The 17,887-nt window shown below is 39.0% G+C and overlaps 1 protein-coding gene across 1 annotated transcript in view; it reads left to right on the forward strand.

Annotated features, from left to right (window-relative positions):
* The first annotated feature begins 1,931 nt into the window (after positions 1–1,931).
* AVL9 (AVL9 cell migration associated) overlaps positions 1,932–17,887 on the forward strand; it is a 57,867-nt gene continuing 41,911 nt past the window's right edge. Inside the window, exon 1 of the mRNA XM_023512424.1 lies at positions 1,932–2,201. Coding sequence (XP_023368192.1) covers positions 2,109–2,201 — 93 coding nt within the window. The 5' untranslated portion in view covers positions 1,932–2,108. The remainder of the gene's footprint in view (positions 2,202–17,887) is intronic.

The raw sequence follows: 17,887 nt of genomic DNA on the forward strand, positions 1-17,887 counted from the left end.
TTTACTTAACAGGTCGGAAGAGTCTAAGCATATGTCAATGATTTATCTTTGATTAACAGACTTCCTTAACTTAAAACATTCTATGCTTTGACAAAGCTTAATTTCTTCACCCAATTAGAAATAAAAGAATCTTTAAATACACCTATAACCTGTAATTCTCCACTTAGAGATGTCCTGCCTTTTCGAGCCAAACCAACATACACCTTCCAGGTATTGATTTAGGATTTTACCTGTAGTTCCTTTCACGGAAACATATAAAGTCCAACTATAACCCACCCTCAGTGAGACCTCTTGCTCAAGGCTTCTTGGGCATGGCTCTCTGGGCCATGGTCGCACATAGTTAGCTCAGCATAAACCTCTTTAAATTATTTTACAGAGTTTAGGTTCTTTTTCATTTACATTAGCACTAAAGCAATTCTACTGAATCATAGGAACTAACTTTGGTTTAGGAAGCCTACTGTTTTTCTCAGCGATGCAACAGTAGTACTTTGGGAGACTGAGGTGGGAGGATTGTTTGAGCCCAGGAGTTTGAAATTACAGTGAACTCTGATGATGCCACTGCACTCTAGCCCAAGTGACCAAGCCAAGACCCTGTCTCAATGCCTCAAAAAAAGAAAAGAGGAATACAGCTCCTTATGTTTCCAGAATAAAAGTGGAAAATATCCAATGTTATGGTTGTCTAAACTAAGAGATGTGCAACTAGTAATGGTAAACTTCCAAGCTAGTCATTGCAGTAATTTCAAATTCTATTTGAAACGAATCCTTTAGTTTATTCCTAAACCGCCTTAGTATTATTCACTTTAAACTGACACGAAATTCATTGCTTAAAAAGAAATGTTATAGTAGAATCAGTAGAGGAATTATTTTTTTTCCAGTAAAGGAATTAAAAATCATGGTAACAACAGATCGCACATATGTTCTGCTAACCAGAGCACTAATCCTCAAGAGATGGAATGAAAGTAATATTTTTTTTAAAAATTATTTATTTATTATTATTATTTTTTTAGACAGAGTCTGACTATCTCGCCCTTGGTAGAGCAGCAACCTCAAACTCTTGGGCTCAAAAGATTCTCTTGCCTCAGCCTCCCAAGTAGCTGGGGCTACAGGCGCCCAGCCAGTTAACGCCCAGATATTTTTTTGTTGTAGCTGTCGTTGTTTTTTAGCAGGCTCGGGCCGCCCGCTATCCCCGGTGTATGCGGCTGGCGCCCTAACCACTGAGCTACGGGCGCCGAACCTGAAAATAATCTTCTTTTAAATCGTCAGGACTAGAATAATAATTTCACACGTCTTCATGCAAACTTCCTTTATTGTCAAGTATATATGTTCTGCTTCCGTTAAATCACTTCCAAATTCCTATACATAATATTTAAATGAGAGCGGAAAACTCTAAATGAAACAAAAGCGAAATTTCGGGTAAGCCGGTCATTTAAAATACACAGATCAACAACTTCACCAATGTGTCTCCCTGTTATTCAGTATGTCAGAGAAAGGTCTGAGACATCCTAGGCCAGAGGTGAAGGAAAGGAACTTAAGGTATTTAACACCCGGACAGTGGAAAAAGAAGGAAAACGGAGTGAGGAAGAGATACGGGCGGAGATTACGACAAGGAAGCACGTTGAGACAACTGGTGGGGGAAGTAGCAGGTGCGCGGAGCGCCCCGCCCCACAGGCCCGGTCCGGGTTCCCTCAACCCCTCCCCTGTCCCCACCTAGCTCCGCCAGACTCCTCCCAGTCCTGCTGCGCCCTGTCCCTCTCTGTCAAAGTCCGGAAGCCCCAGCCCTCTTCGCCCCCAGCCCCGGCCGACTCTCCCAGACTCCCGCTCCGCCCCTCAGGCCCCGCCCCGTCAGGTCCCTCCCGGCCCCGCCCCGCCCCGCCCGGCCGCCGGCGGCGCCGCGTCAGGTGACAGCCCGGAAGCTGCGGAAGCGGATGAGAGGAGAGCGGCGGTCGCCCTGGGGGCTGTGGGGAGCGGCTGTGCCTCCTCCACGCTCCCTCTGCGGCCCTCATGCGGCGCCCTCGCTGACACCTGGCGTGCGCCGCTCTCCGCCGTCCGTCAGGCCCGCCGCCCTCAGTGGTTGAAGTCGGAGTCCTGCGGGCCAGCGGCGGCCGCCAATGGAGAAGGCCAAGCGGGACGGCGATGGCGGCCCCCGGGGGCCGGTCCTGCACATCGTGGTGGTCGGCTTTCATCACAAGAAAGGCTGCCAGGTGAGGAAGGGGCGTTCAGCCCGCCCGGCTCCCGCTGCTCTCTGCCCGGCTCTGCTCGCTCGCGTCGTGCTCCATCCTCCCCGCAGCGCCCGCGACCCTTCGCCTCTGAACTTGACCCCTTCGTTGTTCCTCGCAGTCACCACACTTGAAGTCCAGCCCCCATAACCCCTTCTTCTGCCTTTGAAAAGTGCTTTATGAATAGCGGAGGAACTACATAGTTGTTTGGGTGGGTAGTGGGTTTTTATGTTCTCCTTGGGTGACAGGAGGAGGAGGAAGGAACCGAAGATCTCTTCCCCATCCGTCTCTGTGTCCGCCTGTAATGGGAGTCTTTAGAAAAATCCAGCGCTTGACCTCAGTTTTCGAGGTAGTGAGTTCAGTGGGCTTGCACACAAATGTCTCAAGTAGGTTGAAGCACGTGTGAGCGCCGTGGAAAGATCATCCTTTGTTTATCTGGTCGAAGTCTTAAATCTGTCACGTTAGGGTTGTCAGTTGACCCTGCCCCGGCCCCCATTGGGCCTTAGTTTTTCTATGTGATCTTGCCCAGTTCTTGCTTTTTGGTGAGAGACTAACCTCTCCAGATCAATTGCAGTGAGAGAAAGTGTACTTACCGAGCAAAAGGTACAGACAGGAATTTTTCAGCAGTCTCACTTACTCTTTAATCCAACATCTGAAATGGGACATTTCTAATCTGTGTATTGAAGGCAGGACAACAAAATAGAAACAGGATTATTCAATGAGAAAGCAAACACTGGAAGGCAGTGATGTCATAATGTGCTAGTGAGCAGTAAATTGAAATTCTTTTTTAAGGTATTAAAAATGCTTGTTGTGAAACACTAGGTAATGAAGCATTTGGTTTCTTGCATTTCACAGAAAATGTAACATTTTACAAGACTTATTGGCATAAATGAACTTCTATAAAGGATGATAAAGTGACAAAGTGAGTGAAAATATGATTATGTGTGTTCATGTTTTAAAGGTTGTTTAACTTTAAAATATGGTATTCCAAGCCAGACATAGTGGCTCACACCTGTAATCCTACCACTCTGGGAAGCAGAGATGGGAAGCAGGAGTTTGAGACCAACCTAAGCAAGAGTGAAACCCGTTGCTACCAAAAAGACAAAAAAATTAGTGGGGCATGATGTTCTGGTAGTCCCATTTACCCAAGAGGCTGAGGCAGGAGGATTGCTTGAGCCCAGGAGTTTGAGGTTGTAATGAGCTATGATGCCACTGCACTCTACCCAGGTTGACTGAGTGAGACTCTGTCTCAAAAGAAAAAAAAATTGTATTTCCCTTCCCTCAGGTAAAAATAGTGTAGAAAAACACTAAGGAGGAAGTAGCATTATTAATGTGTTACTAAAAGAATTCTCCCCAGCGGCAGTAAAATACAAGTTTCATACATAAAACATGACCCTATAAAGAGAATAGGCATTTGAGATTGTGCCATGGCATACAAACAGTATTCATCATCATTAGATTTTTAATATTTTAAAACATGCTAGTCACTTTATAACTTTCTGTAGCTATGGATGAAGTAATTGAAACTTGGAGGAGGTAAAGTGAACTTGTTGAGATAACACTGCAAAATAGTCCTAGAGTTAGGCCTACAATTGCTTCCGGTGTCATATGTGTTTATTCAGCTTTGGCACTTTGGGAGTGTTTAAGGCTAAAGTGAGAGGTGGAATCCCACTTCGAACCAAACCTAATGCAGCTTTGGACAAAAAATAAGAAAATATCTATTAACCGGGCATTGTGGCTGGCCCCTGTAGTCCCAGCTACTTGGGAGGCTGAGGCAAGAGAGTCGCATAAGCCCAGGAGTTGGAGGTTGCTGTGCTCTGTGTGATGCCATGGCACTCTACCGGGGGCGAGAAAGTGAGATTCAGTCTCTACAAAAAAAAGAAGAAAGAAAATATATATTAATGTATTGGTAGAAGAGAGAATAAAATCTCTTAATTTTTGTTGTCATCTAAAGTTCAGATTAAGTATATTTTTATACTCATTCTTTTGGTGAAAATATTTATATTTCCTCAAAGGAAAATGATTTACTTTATGAAACCAAATGCAGTACTGCTTCAAAATTAAGGAAAACTGAACAAACAGATTGTGATATGAAAGAGGCATTTTGGGCTGAAGTAGCATGCTGGGTGCTATGGCATTTCTCTCTGCATTTCTCTGGCGTTTGGCTTCAACACTGAGGTCAAGGTAACTGGTATTGTAAAATGAACACTGCTGGGAGTCAGAAGATCTAGATGATATTTTAGCATCCTAGCCTCTTTGACCTCCAGTAATTCCAAAATTGCTAAATTTTTCTTTGCCTCAGTTTCCCCTACCAGATCATAAGAATTTTAGACATGGCAGGGATCCTTAGAGATCATCCACTCCAACTCCCTAAAATTTCCAGATGAGTTAACTGAAGCCCTGAAATGTTAAGTGGCTTTTGCGCATGCCTGCCTGCTTAGCTAGTTTGGCACTAACATTGAAACCCAGATGTCCCTAGTCATTGTAACAATCTCTCCTTTTTTAAAAATATGGGGCAGTGCCTGTGTACTCAAAGGAGTAAGGCACTGGCCCCATATGCCGGAGGTGGTGGGTTCAAACCCAGCCCCAGCCAGAAACTGCAAAAAAATAATAAAAATAAAAATATATAACATAGTATTTACCATTTTAATCATTTAGAAGTAGATGATTTAGTGACATTAAATAGATTCACAATGTTATGTACCGATCACCATTATCTATACCCAAACCTTTTTCATCATTCCCAACAAAAATGCTATACCCATTAAATAGTATACTTTTTTAAAATTTTTTTTTAATTTTCTGTAGTTTTTGACTGGGACTAGGTTTGAACCTGTCACCTCCAGCATACGGAGCCAGCACCCTACTCCTTTGAGCCACAGGCACCACCTTATATTTCTCTTTTTCAAAAGGACTTTTAGGTTGCAGGCTCATAGTAGAAAAAATACAGGCTTTTTTTGTTGTTGCTGTTTTTTTAATAATTTGGTGCTTCACAGAGACAATCAACTTTTTTTTCAATAAATATAGTAATTGAGTATGGGTTACTAATAGAAGAAAATGCAAAGTGTTCTATCACAGTGCAATAATGAAAGATAAGAAACTCAGTATGTTTTTTTCCATGTGTTCAAAGTGGCTTATTTTATTAGTGCAGCTATTTTATGTTATATTGCTTTTTGAGACAGGATCTCACTCTTTTGCCCAGGCTAGAGTGTAATGGCATCATGATAGCTAACTGCGAACTCGAACTCCTACTGCAACTTTTTAAAATTACACCTATCTTGCACTGTTGCAAAAAGTAAAGTACTAAAAATATGGTTTTGTAAATCAGACATGAGAATGTACTATAGCTAGTCAAAATGGACAGTGAGTAAAAAGTGATTTTTAGATTGGTCTGTTTTGTTTTGTTTGTTTTTAAGGGACAAGAGCTTGCTCTTTTGCCTATTCTGGAGTGCAGTAGTACAGTCATAGTTCACTGTAACTTAAAACTCCTGGGCTCAAGTGATTCTCCTGACTTAGCCTCCCAAGTAGTTAGGACTATAGGCACACACTACCATGCCTGGCTAATTTAATTTTTGTAGAGTTGGTCTGGCTATGTTGCCCAAGCAGGTCTCAAGCTTATAGCGTCAAGCAGTACTCTTGCTTTGGTCTCCCAAAGTGCTAGGATTACAGGCATGAGATTCCTAACCCAGCCTCTGTTATGTATCTGTAGATCTTGCAAGAGTCAAGCATTTACAGTTTCAGTGGATCTGTTACTATTTCTCAGAGAAAATTTTTGACTTACTGGTAATTATTTGTTGATTTCTATTGTTCCTTTATAATGGAGGTTGGTTTGACTGAAGACACTGATTTCTGGAGTAAAAGTAGAGTCAAGGTTGGGTGAGTGAATCATCTGAAAAACCTTCATTGGAAGGAAGGTAGTATCCAAGTTGTATGGAGGGGCTGTCGGTCCACTCAGAAAACAGCAAGTGAGTGAATGAGTCTCTCACGCTGGGTTAGTTGATAAATTGACATATCAATTCAGTCAAAAACAATGAAACTTTTGCTGGAGATATAATTTGTGTAAGTTCATGTTAGTTTATCTAGCTGGAACAGGATGTTCAATAGATATATGATAATAGTTCTGGAAACAGTGGAAAAATAATTTATTCAAGTTCATTTTTTTTTTCATTTTGGATACTCTACTTTTTCCCTATTTAGTCTTAGTCTTTATAAAATATTAAGAACAATGTTGGTTTTTACCAGGTAGAGAAGAATATTATAAAAAGCAAATTAGTAATTTCCAACATATGTTTTATTAGTTCTTTTTTTTTTGAGGCAGACTCTCATTTTGTCACCCATGGTAGAGTTAGTTCAATGGCATCATAGCTCACAGCAACCTCAGACTCCTGGGCTCAAGCAATTCTCTTGCCTCAGCCTTCCAAGTAGCTGGGACTGCAGGCACCTGCCACAACACTGGGCTATTTTTAGGGGCTGGGAGTTTTGTTCTAGCTCAAGCTGGTCTCAAACTTGTGAGCTCAGGTGATCTGCCTGCTTAGGCCTCCCAGAGTGCTGGGATTACAGGTGTGAATCATCCTTCCCCAGCCCATGTTGTTTTTATAGGATGTTCTTCATTTCTGTAAATCAGTGTTTTCTTAAATGCCCTACGCACTGCTTTATTAACCCTTCAAAATCCAAATACATGTCATTTTTGGAAAGAATATGTGTGTGCACTTAGAATGACTGTTCTAGAGACTTTTTAACCAGTATGTCAGGTGTTTTCAGAGGCTCTAATTACAATCACGTAAGATGGATTATATCAGCTACCTCATTCTCCATTTTAAGATTTTATTTCCAGGTGTACAGGATTGAAAGTACATGGCTCACTGAATCATGACTCTGACTTCACGTAGTTCTTACTGTGTGAGGGGACTTAGATTGCTCTTCTAAGTATTCAGAATTGCAGTGGGTCATGTTGATCACTAGTTTTTTCCATGCAGTGAGGTTATTTGTAGCAAAATTCTCATGCTTGGTTATAATTTGCAACTTTTAGATTTGAGCAAGCTGAAGTAAAATCTTTGTTTAAAAGTGTGCTTTTCATCAGTCTGCTTAGTTAAGCATGATAACTTAATCTTTCTTTAACATGGACCAGAAAGTGAAAGGTGTCTTCCTCTCATACTGCTTTGTTAAAGACTCAAAAAGTAGATTTTTGGAAGATGTTTATTCATCTTGTTTCCTGCACCTTTTCCATGTTTGAAGTCTTCAAGATATATTTTAAGTTGGCGGGGCACCTATAGTTCAGAAGTTAGAGCGCCAACCTGCTGCACTGGGGTTGGCAGGTTCAAACCTAGCCGGGGCCTGCTAAATAACAACAAAAGATATATTGTAAGTGAACATCTATTAACATTATCATTTGGTCTTTTTTCACTTTTATTAATTTCTGGAAGTGAATTCTTGTGTAGATAGCATGTTAGCTTCTAGCTGTGCTTTTTCCAGTTTACTGATATCCTTCACATTTAGAACATTTGGGGTGATTTAAAGTATCACCAGGACACTTAAAATAGTTTTGAAACAATTACCCATTTCAAATGTTTTACCTGAATTTTGTTGTAATTTAATATTTAACAAAGGATGCTTCTTCCTTTGAAACTTAACCGAAATTAGACTCTTTGGCATCAACTAATTTATAGACTGCTATAGTAAGTTTTCTTGTTATAGATTGTGTATTCCAGAGTTTTGTTGTTCTAGTAGATAAACCATATTTATCAGATTAGCATAATTTTTTGCTAAATAATATACTCAATTGTATATCAGATAAACTCTGGTTTCTTTCATAAATAGGTTGGAATTTTTTAAGCACTCAATAGGGAATACTTATTTTCCAAATTAATATAATTAAAAAATATAATTATTTGATTTTTGACCACTTTTCTGATAGTTTATTGTTTTATATATATAGCTAGCAGTTTTAAGTCTTCAATAAAGTGGTTTTACTGTACTTGTAAAAAAAGAGGAGTTACAGAAGAACTTTAACTAATGTTGACACTAATTCCACCAGTGAATAAAGCAACTAAAACAATGAAGACAGTGGCAGATTTTCCTGTTGGCCTGAGTGCACATGTCATGGGAAAGTCTCCATGGGTAGCATATAGCTGCATTGAAAATTCAGAGGTGGTTTGAGATAAAGGGAGTTCATTTATGTTAGGGTGATATGGCTGTACCCAAGCCCTGACTGATTCAGTTTTTCGTGACAAGATGGCTCACTGACAAGCCTGTTACTTTGGCACCTGCTATAATGGAATCCTGTGGTGACAATGATGAAACATTCAGATGCATTGTTTGATTCTTCTTTTTTTTTTTTTTTGAGACGGAGTCTCAAGCTGTCGCTGTGGATGCTGTGAAGTCACAGCTCACAGCAACCTCAAACTCTTGGGCTTAAGCGATTCTCTTGCCTCAGCCTCCCAAGTAGCTGGGACTACAGGTGCCCACAACAACGTCTGGCTTATTTTTTGGTTGTATTTGTCATTGTTGTTTGGCAGGCCCGGACTGGATTCAAACCTGCCAGCCTTGGTGTATGTGGCTGGCGCCCTACCTGCTGAGCTATAGGCGCTGAGCCATGCATTGTTTGATTCTTGTTGAATTAAGTAGTTCTTTGGAACAGAAAGAACAAAACTGGAGAGTTAGAGATTAGGGAAAAATAACATTTTAGATTCTTTTTAGCTACTTGTTTTTAAGAAACCTTGTTCTAAAACAAAACTAACACTTGCAGTTTCTGGTCCTTCACAGCACTTTTATTTTTAAACTTTAATATTTTGGTGGTGGTTTTTTTTTTTTTTTTCCTGATTTTGGCCATGCTTTTTGTATATGATGAAATTATGAAAATCTCTTGATTTAGCAGAGCCACAACATTAACACTCAGAACAGTGGAATAGTTTTCATTTAAGCTTTGGAAAGCAGAGTGAGTGCCAACTTGTGTAATGAAAATTTAGAAATATCAGGAAAAATCTTTTGTCCTTTTGTGAGCTGCCTATCTAGCTAGAAAGTGTCTAATTTTCTTTCTTTGATTAAGACTTTGGTTCTAGTAAAATACTTACACCCATAGGTAAGCATCTCTTACATGTCATTAATAGGATTTTGATCCTTTGCTAGGCATAGACTTTGCTAAAGGTTCTAGACTGCAAAAAGGCCCTGCTCTGGGTATGGACAGCACAAGAGCAAGATGAAGACACATAAGGAAAAGAGTCTGCTTACCTATTTAACAATTTTGAGTAAAGTGAGTCCTATTGTACATGTATTTGGTTAAGATGCTATCAGATTAAAACCTAGGTTCTTCCCAGGATATTTTTAGAGGACGTTATTTGATATTTTTGACAGTTTTAAAATCATATTCCTCCTAATTTTTGAAAATAATATTTATGATCAGAAGTAACATTGTTCTGTTTACCAGACAAGTAACAAAAGACTCGAGGATGCTGGTCTTGATCAGTAGTAGTTTTAATCACTTGCAGCAAATGAGGAGAGTACTGGGAGTATCCTCTAAAGCAGTGTCTCCCTGAGGGAAAGTTGCATGGGATTTTTATGGGATAGAAGAGAAAGAAAAAGATGTCATCACATGTAGGGGTGTAATTTCCCTTTATATACGTGTGGTTAGTTCATCATGGTTGCACACAAGTTGCATGTTACTGTATATAGCTGTTGCTCCTCTCAGCGTAGAGACTTGGAGGAAAGTTCACTTGAGTTTAATCTGTAGGGATCCATGGTCTATCAGGGGCTAGTTTTACTCAGCAGAGTAGCCATGGGCCTCAAGAACAGGTTGATTGCTCAAGTTGGCTGAATTCCTGTATTTTCTGGGAACCCTCGCTTCCTACTTACAAAATGTACTCACTATTATAGGAAAATGAAAAGATGTAGAGAAGAAATAAAGACTAAGATTCAAAAAACTCCCGTGTTCTAGGTAGATCTGTTCTTTAACCCCTTGATGGATATCTTTCCAGTTTTTCTATGAATTTTTTGTCTATGAATATACTTCTTTCCAAAATTACATCATAATCAAGTATGATGGCCTGCCCTTTTTATGTAACAGTGTTTTATTAATATTTTCCCATTTTAATATTGAATTACCATGTTTTAAAATGGTATCTTGTTTTATATACGCGTAGAAATACTGGTATTTAGTTGCTTTTCTTTTTTTTTTGAGACAGAGTCTCACTTGGTCACCCTCAGTAGAGTGATATGGTGTCTTAGCTTACAATACCCTCAAATTCTTGGGTTCAAGCAATCCTTTTGCCTCAGCCTCCCAAGTAGCTAGGACTACAAGCACCTGCCACAACCCTCAGCTATTTTTTAGAGATGGGGTCTCGTACTCATGAGCTCATGCCCTCCCAAGTGTAGTCGCCTTTTTAAACACTTTTAAATGGCATTCCAGTTTTTCACTATTATTAAATAGTGCTGCAAAGAACATCCTTGTGGCAAAATCTTAGCACTTTTTTCTTAAGTAGAGAGATTCATTTTAGCTGTTTTTAAAAATAGAGATCTTATTAAAGTAGATTAAAATGGATGTTGTATACTAAACACAATTTAAGTTAGCTTGGTGACTGTCTTCATAGCAAATGTCATTCATTGTAGTATGTCATTCTTAGTTTAATATAGAGTATTTTGCTCATGGCTCTGACTTCACTGGACTTTGGATGGTCGATCAGAGAAAGATGCAAATATTAGAAATCATTTCTGAATGCTATACTTGTATACATAGTGATGGTGGTATTTTTGTTAAGTTCTATAAAGTCTTTAATTGGCTATGTGTATACACTGTTTCATGTTAATGAACACGTATACTCCTATAAAGTTCCATTGATTTTATTTATTTATTTGAGACAGAGGCTCACTATGTCATCCTCAGTAGAGTGCTGTAATGTCTCACCTCACAGCAACCTCCAACTCTTGGGAGGCTGAGGCAAAAGAATCACTTAAGCCCAAGTAGCTGGGACTACAAGTGCCAGCCATAATGCCCGGCTGTTTTTGTTGTTGTTGTTGTAGTTGTCATCATTGTTGTCTGGTAGGCCCGGGCTGGGTTCGAACCCACCAGCCCTGGTGTATGTGGCTGGCACTCTAACCACTGAGCTCCAGGTGCGGAGCCCCATTGATTTTAGGAAAACCAAATGACAAGTCTTAATTTTAGTGCCTCGAGTATATTTAGCATGAAAATTAGCTTCCTTTATCTGATGTAGTTTTATTGACACTAGTAATACGTCGTGTTCTTTTATATAATAGAATGTTGATATGATTATAGTTTCATCGTGGTAGAATTCACAGTCATATTTTTAAAAATTTCTATATTAAGCAAAGTGCATATCATCTATTCTATTGTTCCATTCATAATCCAAGTACTCACTCCAGTATAGGATATAGGTTCTTTAATTCTAAGGAAAAATAAAATTAGCAACTTTTATTCATTTAAATATATAAAAACAAATGCTTTAAGCTATGATACTTGTTTCCATTTGATTAATTTTAAAGCAAATGTCTTTTTTTTTTTTTTTGCAGTTTTTGGCCAGGGGCTTGGTTTGAACCCACCACCTCCGGCATATGAGGCCAGCACCCTACTTCTTTGAGCCACAGGCTCTGCCCAGCAAACATCTTTTTAATTGCTAAGTCTCAGTAGTGCCATTTTACTTTACAGTGTGCACTTTATTTTTCAGAGCATCTAGTGTACTCATGAAACCATACAATATGATAGAAATATTAAGCACAACTGTTTCAAGAATCAAAGTTGACAAATATGATTTGTTGCCAACTTCGTAATAGAGTGAAGAGGAATGATACCAAGAGTTATGTAGCACTGACTTTTTGAGAGATTTAGGAGAGAAACCATAACTGAGAGAGGACATCTTTGATTTGTAAGGTTTTTTGTTTTTGTTTTCAAGTGGAAAACATAATAGAGGCTTGACTTTGATGCTGAAAATGTTATGACTGTTAAAAAAATAAATAATTTATGTTTCCAAGTAAAAGGGGAAATCCCTAGAAAGGGAGCAAAGAGGCAGAGCAGCTGACTCAATTATTGGGAAGCTTCTTCCATTTGTAAGCCGTGTATGGATACATGCGGGGTCCATGGATGTGTTTAATTTGTGTGCTAGTAGTTGGTATTGTGGCTTCTATTTGCTGTATAAGGTTTTCTGGTAAGGGAATGGATAGTGTATTGTTAAAAAGTGAACAAATGATACTTCCGAAGTACTCAGCGCTCACATGGTACTACTGTATTATTGTTTTGTTTTTATTGTTTTTCTTTGTTGTCTTTTCAATCTTTCCCACTCTCCAGGACAAAGTAAATGGAATCTGACCAAGGGCACCAATTTGATTTGTAAAGTATTAAAAGCAATGGTAATTTTTGCCATTCCTGGAGGGCAAACATATGTCACCCTTGCATAGTTCATTTTAGCATTTAGAAAAATTGGCTTTTTATTCCTTGTAATTAGAACATCTTTATTCAGCCTTCACTTTTAAGAAAACAGCCATTGTCTTTTTTCTCTTCTGCTTTTGTGATCATATAAGTATGTAAATTATTGCTACTGATTAGAATCAAAGTAGATATGGTCCCATGAATATTGGTTACATGGAGATATTTGAAATTTGTGTAATCTAATAAGCATTATTCTTTCGGGACACATTTGATACATCTGTCATGTATTATATGTATGAGGTCTAACAAGTTCTCAAATTTATCCTGGAAAAATGCTGTTTACCTCATTGCTAAATATCACTACGATCACCTTCAAAGTACTCCCTTTGGGAAGGTATGCACTGACACCAGCACCTAGTTCACCCTTCAAAGCAATTTTAGACCTCTTTTTTCTGGAATGACCATCAGAGCTGTTGTTGTAGAGCACACAAAAACACAAAACAATAATGAACACCCTAAGCAAGATACCACCACAGGTCAGTCCAAACACAGCTGTGAGACAGTGATATACCAAGAGTATGAAACCTTACCAAGTTTGTACAGTGCTGCCAACATATGCAAATGGTGGCTAATTTGTGAACTCAGTCTGGTATGATGACAACTCTGATAGTTATTGTGGAAAAAGAGTACCAATTTCCAAAATTGCTTTGAAGGGTGGACTAGGCACTGGGATCAGTGCATAGCTTCCCAAGGGGAGTGCTTCAATGATGAGTGTAGTGGTATTCAGTATTTAGCAATGAGGTATGTAATGCTTTTTCTAGGACAAGTTCACAAACTTAATTGTCAGGCCTCTTATGTGTTAATGCCCTAGCAGACACCATCTTTGATCCCCAAATTTAACTTAGATTTTTAGCTGCAAAATTTCACTGTTTAATAGTATCACTACTAGGTGAAAATTAGTCTTAAGTATTTTTCAATCTCTGAGGACTTACATGATTTTTTAACATATGCTTAGAACTGCCATGTACGGTTATATGGACTTCACTACAGAACTCCAGGGAGAGCCGTTCATGTATACTGCAACACCTATGGTTCCCCTGGAGCTGTGCAGTGAGGCCACCTACTATACTTCACTTCCTATGGTGCTGGTTAATTTAATTGGCATTATTATTTAAATTGTGTTTTGATTCAACTGAGTATTATTTAAGAGACTCAAGTAACTTCAAAGAGAATTAACTTCAAAGAGAATTTCCCTTAAGCTTTTATGCTGTGAGTTGTATGTTTTGTCTGGATTAATTTGAACATACAGAAAGGGATCATAATAGAATATTTGGTCAGTATTGAAAATGTGAGAAATATACAATTTAAGATTTAAATATACCATCAATTTGGAAATAACTGGTTCCTTTTTATTTTCCATGCTTGATTTCTGATTCTCAGATACTGACTAGGTTTGTTACAATTCAGTCCTATTCTGATATTAAGTATTAAAGTTAATATCAAACTCCACAGATTTAAGGGCTTAGTCCCACAGGACTGCCCTCATTCACTTCAGGCATCAGTCACAAGTCCTGGGTCCCCAAGCAACCCATATTTCTCTCTAACTTAGCTGCAAATTTGGGCCTTTCCATGATCCTGTGTGAGGTTCAGTAATTTGCCAGAATGACTCATAGGACTCAGGAAAACATTTTGCTTACATTTACCAGTATATTATACAGGGCACAACTCAGACACAGCCAGTTTGAAGAGATGCATAGAGCAAGTATGGGTGGAAGGAAACAGAGCTTCCATGCCTTCTCCAGCATACCCTCCCCTCCCCCAACACTATAATGTGGCCATAGAGCTGGGAGCTCCCTGAATCCCATTGGCTAGGAGTTTTTATGGAGATTTCATTAGGTAGGCATAATTGATAAGTCATTGGCCATTGTTTGAACTCAATCTGTAGTACCTCACAATCTTTAGTATGTAGAGCGGTGGAGGTGAACGTTCTATCCCCTAATCAAGACTTAACCTTTCTGGTGACCAACCACATCAAGAGTTACCTTATTAGCATGAACTCAGGTAATATTGATTGGGGCTTATTATGAGTAACAAAAGATGCTCTGGTGCTTTTTACTCCTTCTTTATTCCTTTCTGTCTAATAAATCCTATCTTGCTACTGAAAAAAAGAAAAAAGAAATTTTGAGGGTCTCAGTTTTGTTCAAAGAACCAATACAGACATACACACCCCCCCACATATGAATAGTACTGAATAGTTTATAATAATGTTTTTTAAAAACTAGAAAAAATAGGCTCAGTGCCTGTGGCTCAAGTGGCTGAGGCGCCAGCCACATATACCTAAGACGGTGGGTTCAAATCCAGCCCGGGCCCACCAAACAGCAATGACAGCTGCAACCAAAAAATAGCCAGGCGTTGTGGCGGGTGCCTGTGGTCCCAGCTACTTGGGAGGCTGAGGCAGGAGACTCGCTTGAGCCCAGGAGTTGGAGGTTGCCGTGAGCTGTGATGCAACAGCACTCTACCCAGGGGGACAGCTTGAGGCTTTGTCTCAAAAAAAAAAAAAAAAAACTAGAAAAAATATTCAACAATGGAGGATTGATTAAATAATGAAATAATACCGTATAACAATTAAAATTGTTATGTGTATATATGGCTATAGAAAGGAGATTGTATAAACAGTTTTGAACTTGATTAGCAAATTCCATAGTTTCCAAATGCAAGTATTTGGTGGTAGCAAATCCTTCCAGCAGGAGAAAAGAATTCTAGAAAGCTGCCAACAGTAGAGGCAGTGTACAATTTATGAAAGACTGTGTTCCAAAAGCTGGCTTTTTGAAATTCTGAACACGGTTTCCCAAAGAAACAGTGTTATAAACATTCTGGGCCCAAGTTAGCCTAGTACAGCATTAATTTTACCCAGGGAATTCTTGGGAGTGTATGTAGTATATCTCCCCTTCTATTTATAACAATTTTGTGAGTCAACTACATCTTGAGTTCTAACTAGAGCTGCCTCTTCTTTTAGTAGAGTTGGGAAGTGGGAGAATATGTTAAGATAGCATAGCTTCAGATGTTAATTAAATTTCTGGCCATTGGCAGCTCGTTAACTAAGTCTTAAGAAAATAGGTTTCTATGTTTGATCTTAACTCCAGGATAATAGGATGGAAGTGGAGATTTTCTTCGTGAGTTAGGAATAGCTTGTCTTTGCTTCTTTTTTATTTATTACTTCTAAAAGCAATACATATGCATTTAAAAATAAATAGCTAATTAAAAGTAAATGATACTGTCCTCAGCTTGGCTGTTAAATAGTTCAGAAAGTGTGTGTATTTGTATATATGTGCAACATAGATAAAGCAAGTGTGGCCAAAAAAATTAGCAATTGGCGAATGTAGATGAAGTGTGTAAGGTCGTTCATGTTTTTTCAGCTTCTCTGTAAGTTAGAAAATTTCAAAGCAAAAAGGTGGGGATGTAAAAGAGAGTCAGGAGTATTCCCTTTTATCTTCAATCCCCAGGCCTATTCTCTTCAGTCAAAAATCTCTGTTTACTGCATCTTTTCAAGCATTTTTAAATCCATTTACAAAAAGTATAATTTTCGCGTAAATGGAATCATGGTATAAATAGAATTATGCTAATTTACTGATATTCTACTTGTTTTTTATATTTCACATATATATATATTCGTATTCTAATTGCTGTCTTACAAATGACCACAAACTTAGTGATTTAAAAACAATACACATTTATTAAAGTTCTGGAGGTCAGAATTCTAAACTGGGTATTTGTCATTGAGCAAAAATCAAGGTGTTAGCTGAGCTTCATTTCTTTTGGAAGCTCAAGTTTCTTGCCTTTTCTGGCTTCTAGAAGCCTACATTCCTCATTTTATGGCCTTTATTCCATCTTCTAAAGCAAGGGTCCTCAAACATTTTAAACAGGGGGCCAGTTCACTGTCCCTCAGACTATTGGAGGGCCAGACTGCGCCCCCCGGGATGAGTCGGCTGCTAAGCAGGACAGGCAATGGCCGTAGTTTGAGGACGCCTGTTAAAGTAATGCTATAGCATCTTTAGGTATCTCTTTCTCTGATTCTTCTGTGTCTCTAATAATTATTACATTGGACCCACTTGGATAATTTCCAGCTCAAGATCCAGGAATTAAGATGTAGGCATTTTTGGAGGACCATTAGTTTGCCTATTACACAGTGTATTATGGCTATCTTGCTTTATCAATATTACATTAATCTAATATTCTTTTTAACAACTGGATAGAACTGATGTGAAATTTATTTAACCACTCATCTAATGAATATTTAGGTTTCCCATTTTATGTTACAATAATAAATTAGACTTGTAGACATTTTTGTACATATCTGTTTGAATGTGTGAACATGTCTGTGGGATGTGTTTCTAAAACTGAAATTGCTGTCTCATTGAAATAATAAAAAGAAACAGAAGCATAGAGAAAAAGCTAATAAACCTGGGAAATGCTAGAAAATGGGAATAGATACTAAAAATTTTATTTCTACAAGACTGTGTTGAAGAGATTTAATTGCATTCTTAGTGATCACTTCTCATTCTCAGTTAAAAAATTATCTTATGTGTTAGTTAATGCCCACCTGAGCACTACCCTGTCTCCAACACAGCCCCATCAAAACCATGAGCTCAAAGCTACAAGTATTCAGAACAAGGAAACCAAATGATGGAAGCAAACCTAAATCTTTTTCTTTTTCTTTTTCTTTTTTTTGAGACAGAGCCTTAAGCTGTCCCCCTGGGTAGAGTGCCGTGGCATCACAGCTCACAGCAACTCCAACTCCTGGGCTCAGGCGAGTCTCCTGCCTCAGCCTCCCAAGTAGTTGGGACCACAGGCACCCACCACGCCTGGCTATTTTTTGGTTGTAGCCGTCATTGTTGTTTGGCGGGCCCGGGCTGGATTCAAACCCACCACCTTAGGTGTATGTGGCTGGCGCCTTAGCCATTTGAGCCACAGGCGCTGAGCCACAAACCTGAATCTTGATTCAACTTCAGGGTCCTTTGTCAGACCTCTCCTACTCAATTCAGTATGTTGTTGATTCTCCCCAGGGCTTCATGGCTTCAGTTACCATCCATTTGGTGACAGCTCCTAATCTCAGTCCCTGAGCCAGTCACCAGCACTTTCTTTTTATTTATTTATTTATTTATTTATTTATTTATTTTTGAGACGGAGCCTCAAGCTATCCTCCTGGGTAGAGTGCCATGGCATCACAGCTCACAGCAACCTCCAACTCCTGGGCTCAAGCGAGTCTCCTGCCTCAGCCTCCCAAGTAGCTGGGACTACA

The sequence above is a fragment of the Otolemur garnettii genome, unplaced genomic scaffold (assembly GCF_000181295.1).
Source record: "Otolemur garnettii isolate 467f Iridium unplaced genomic scaffold, OtoGar3 scaffold00028, whole genome shotgun sequence".
Lineage (NCBI taxonomy): Eukaryota > Metazoa > Chordata > Mammalia > Primates > Galagidae > Otolemur > Otolemur garnettii.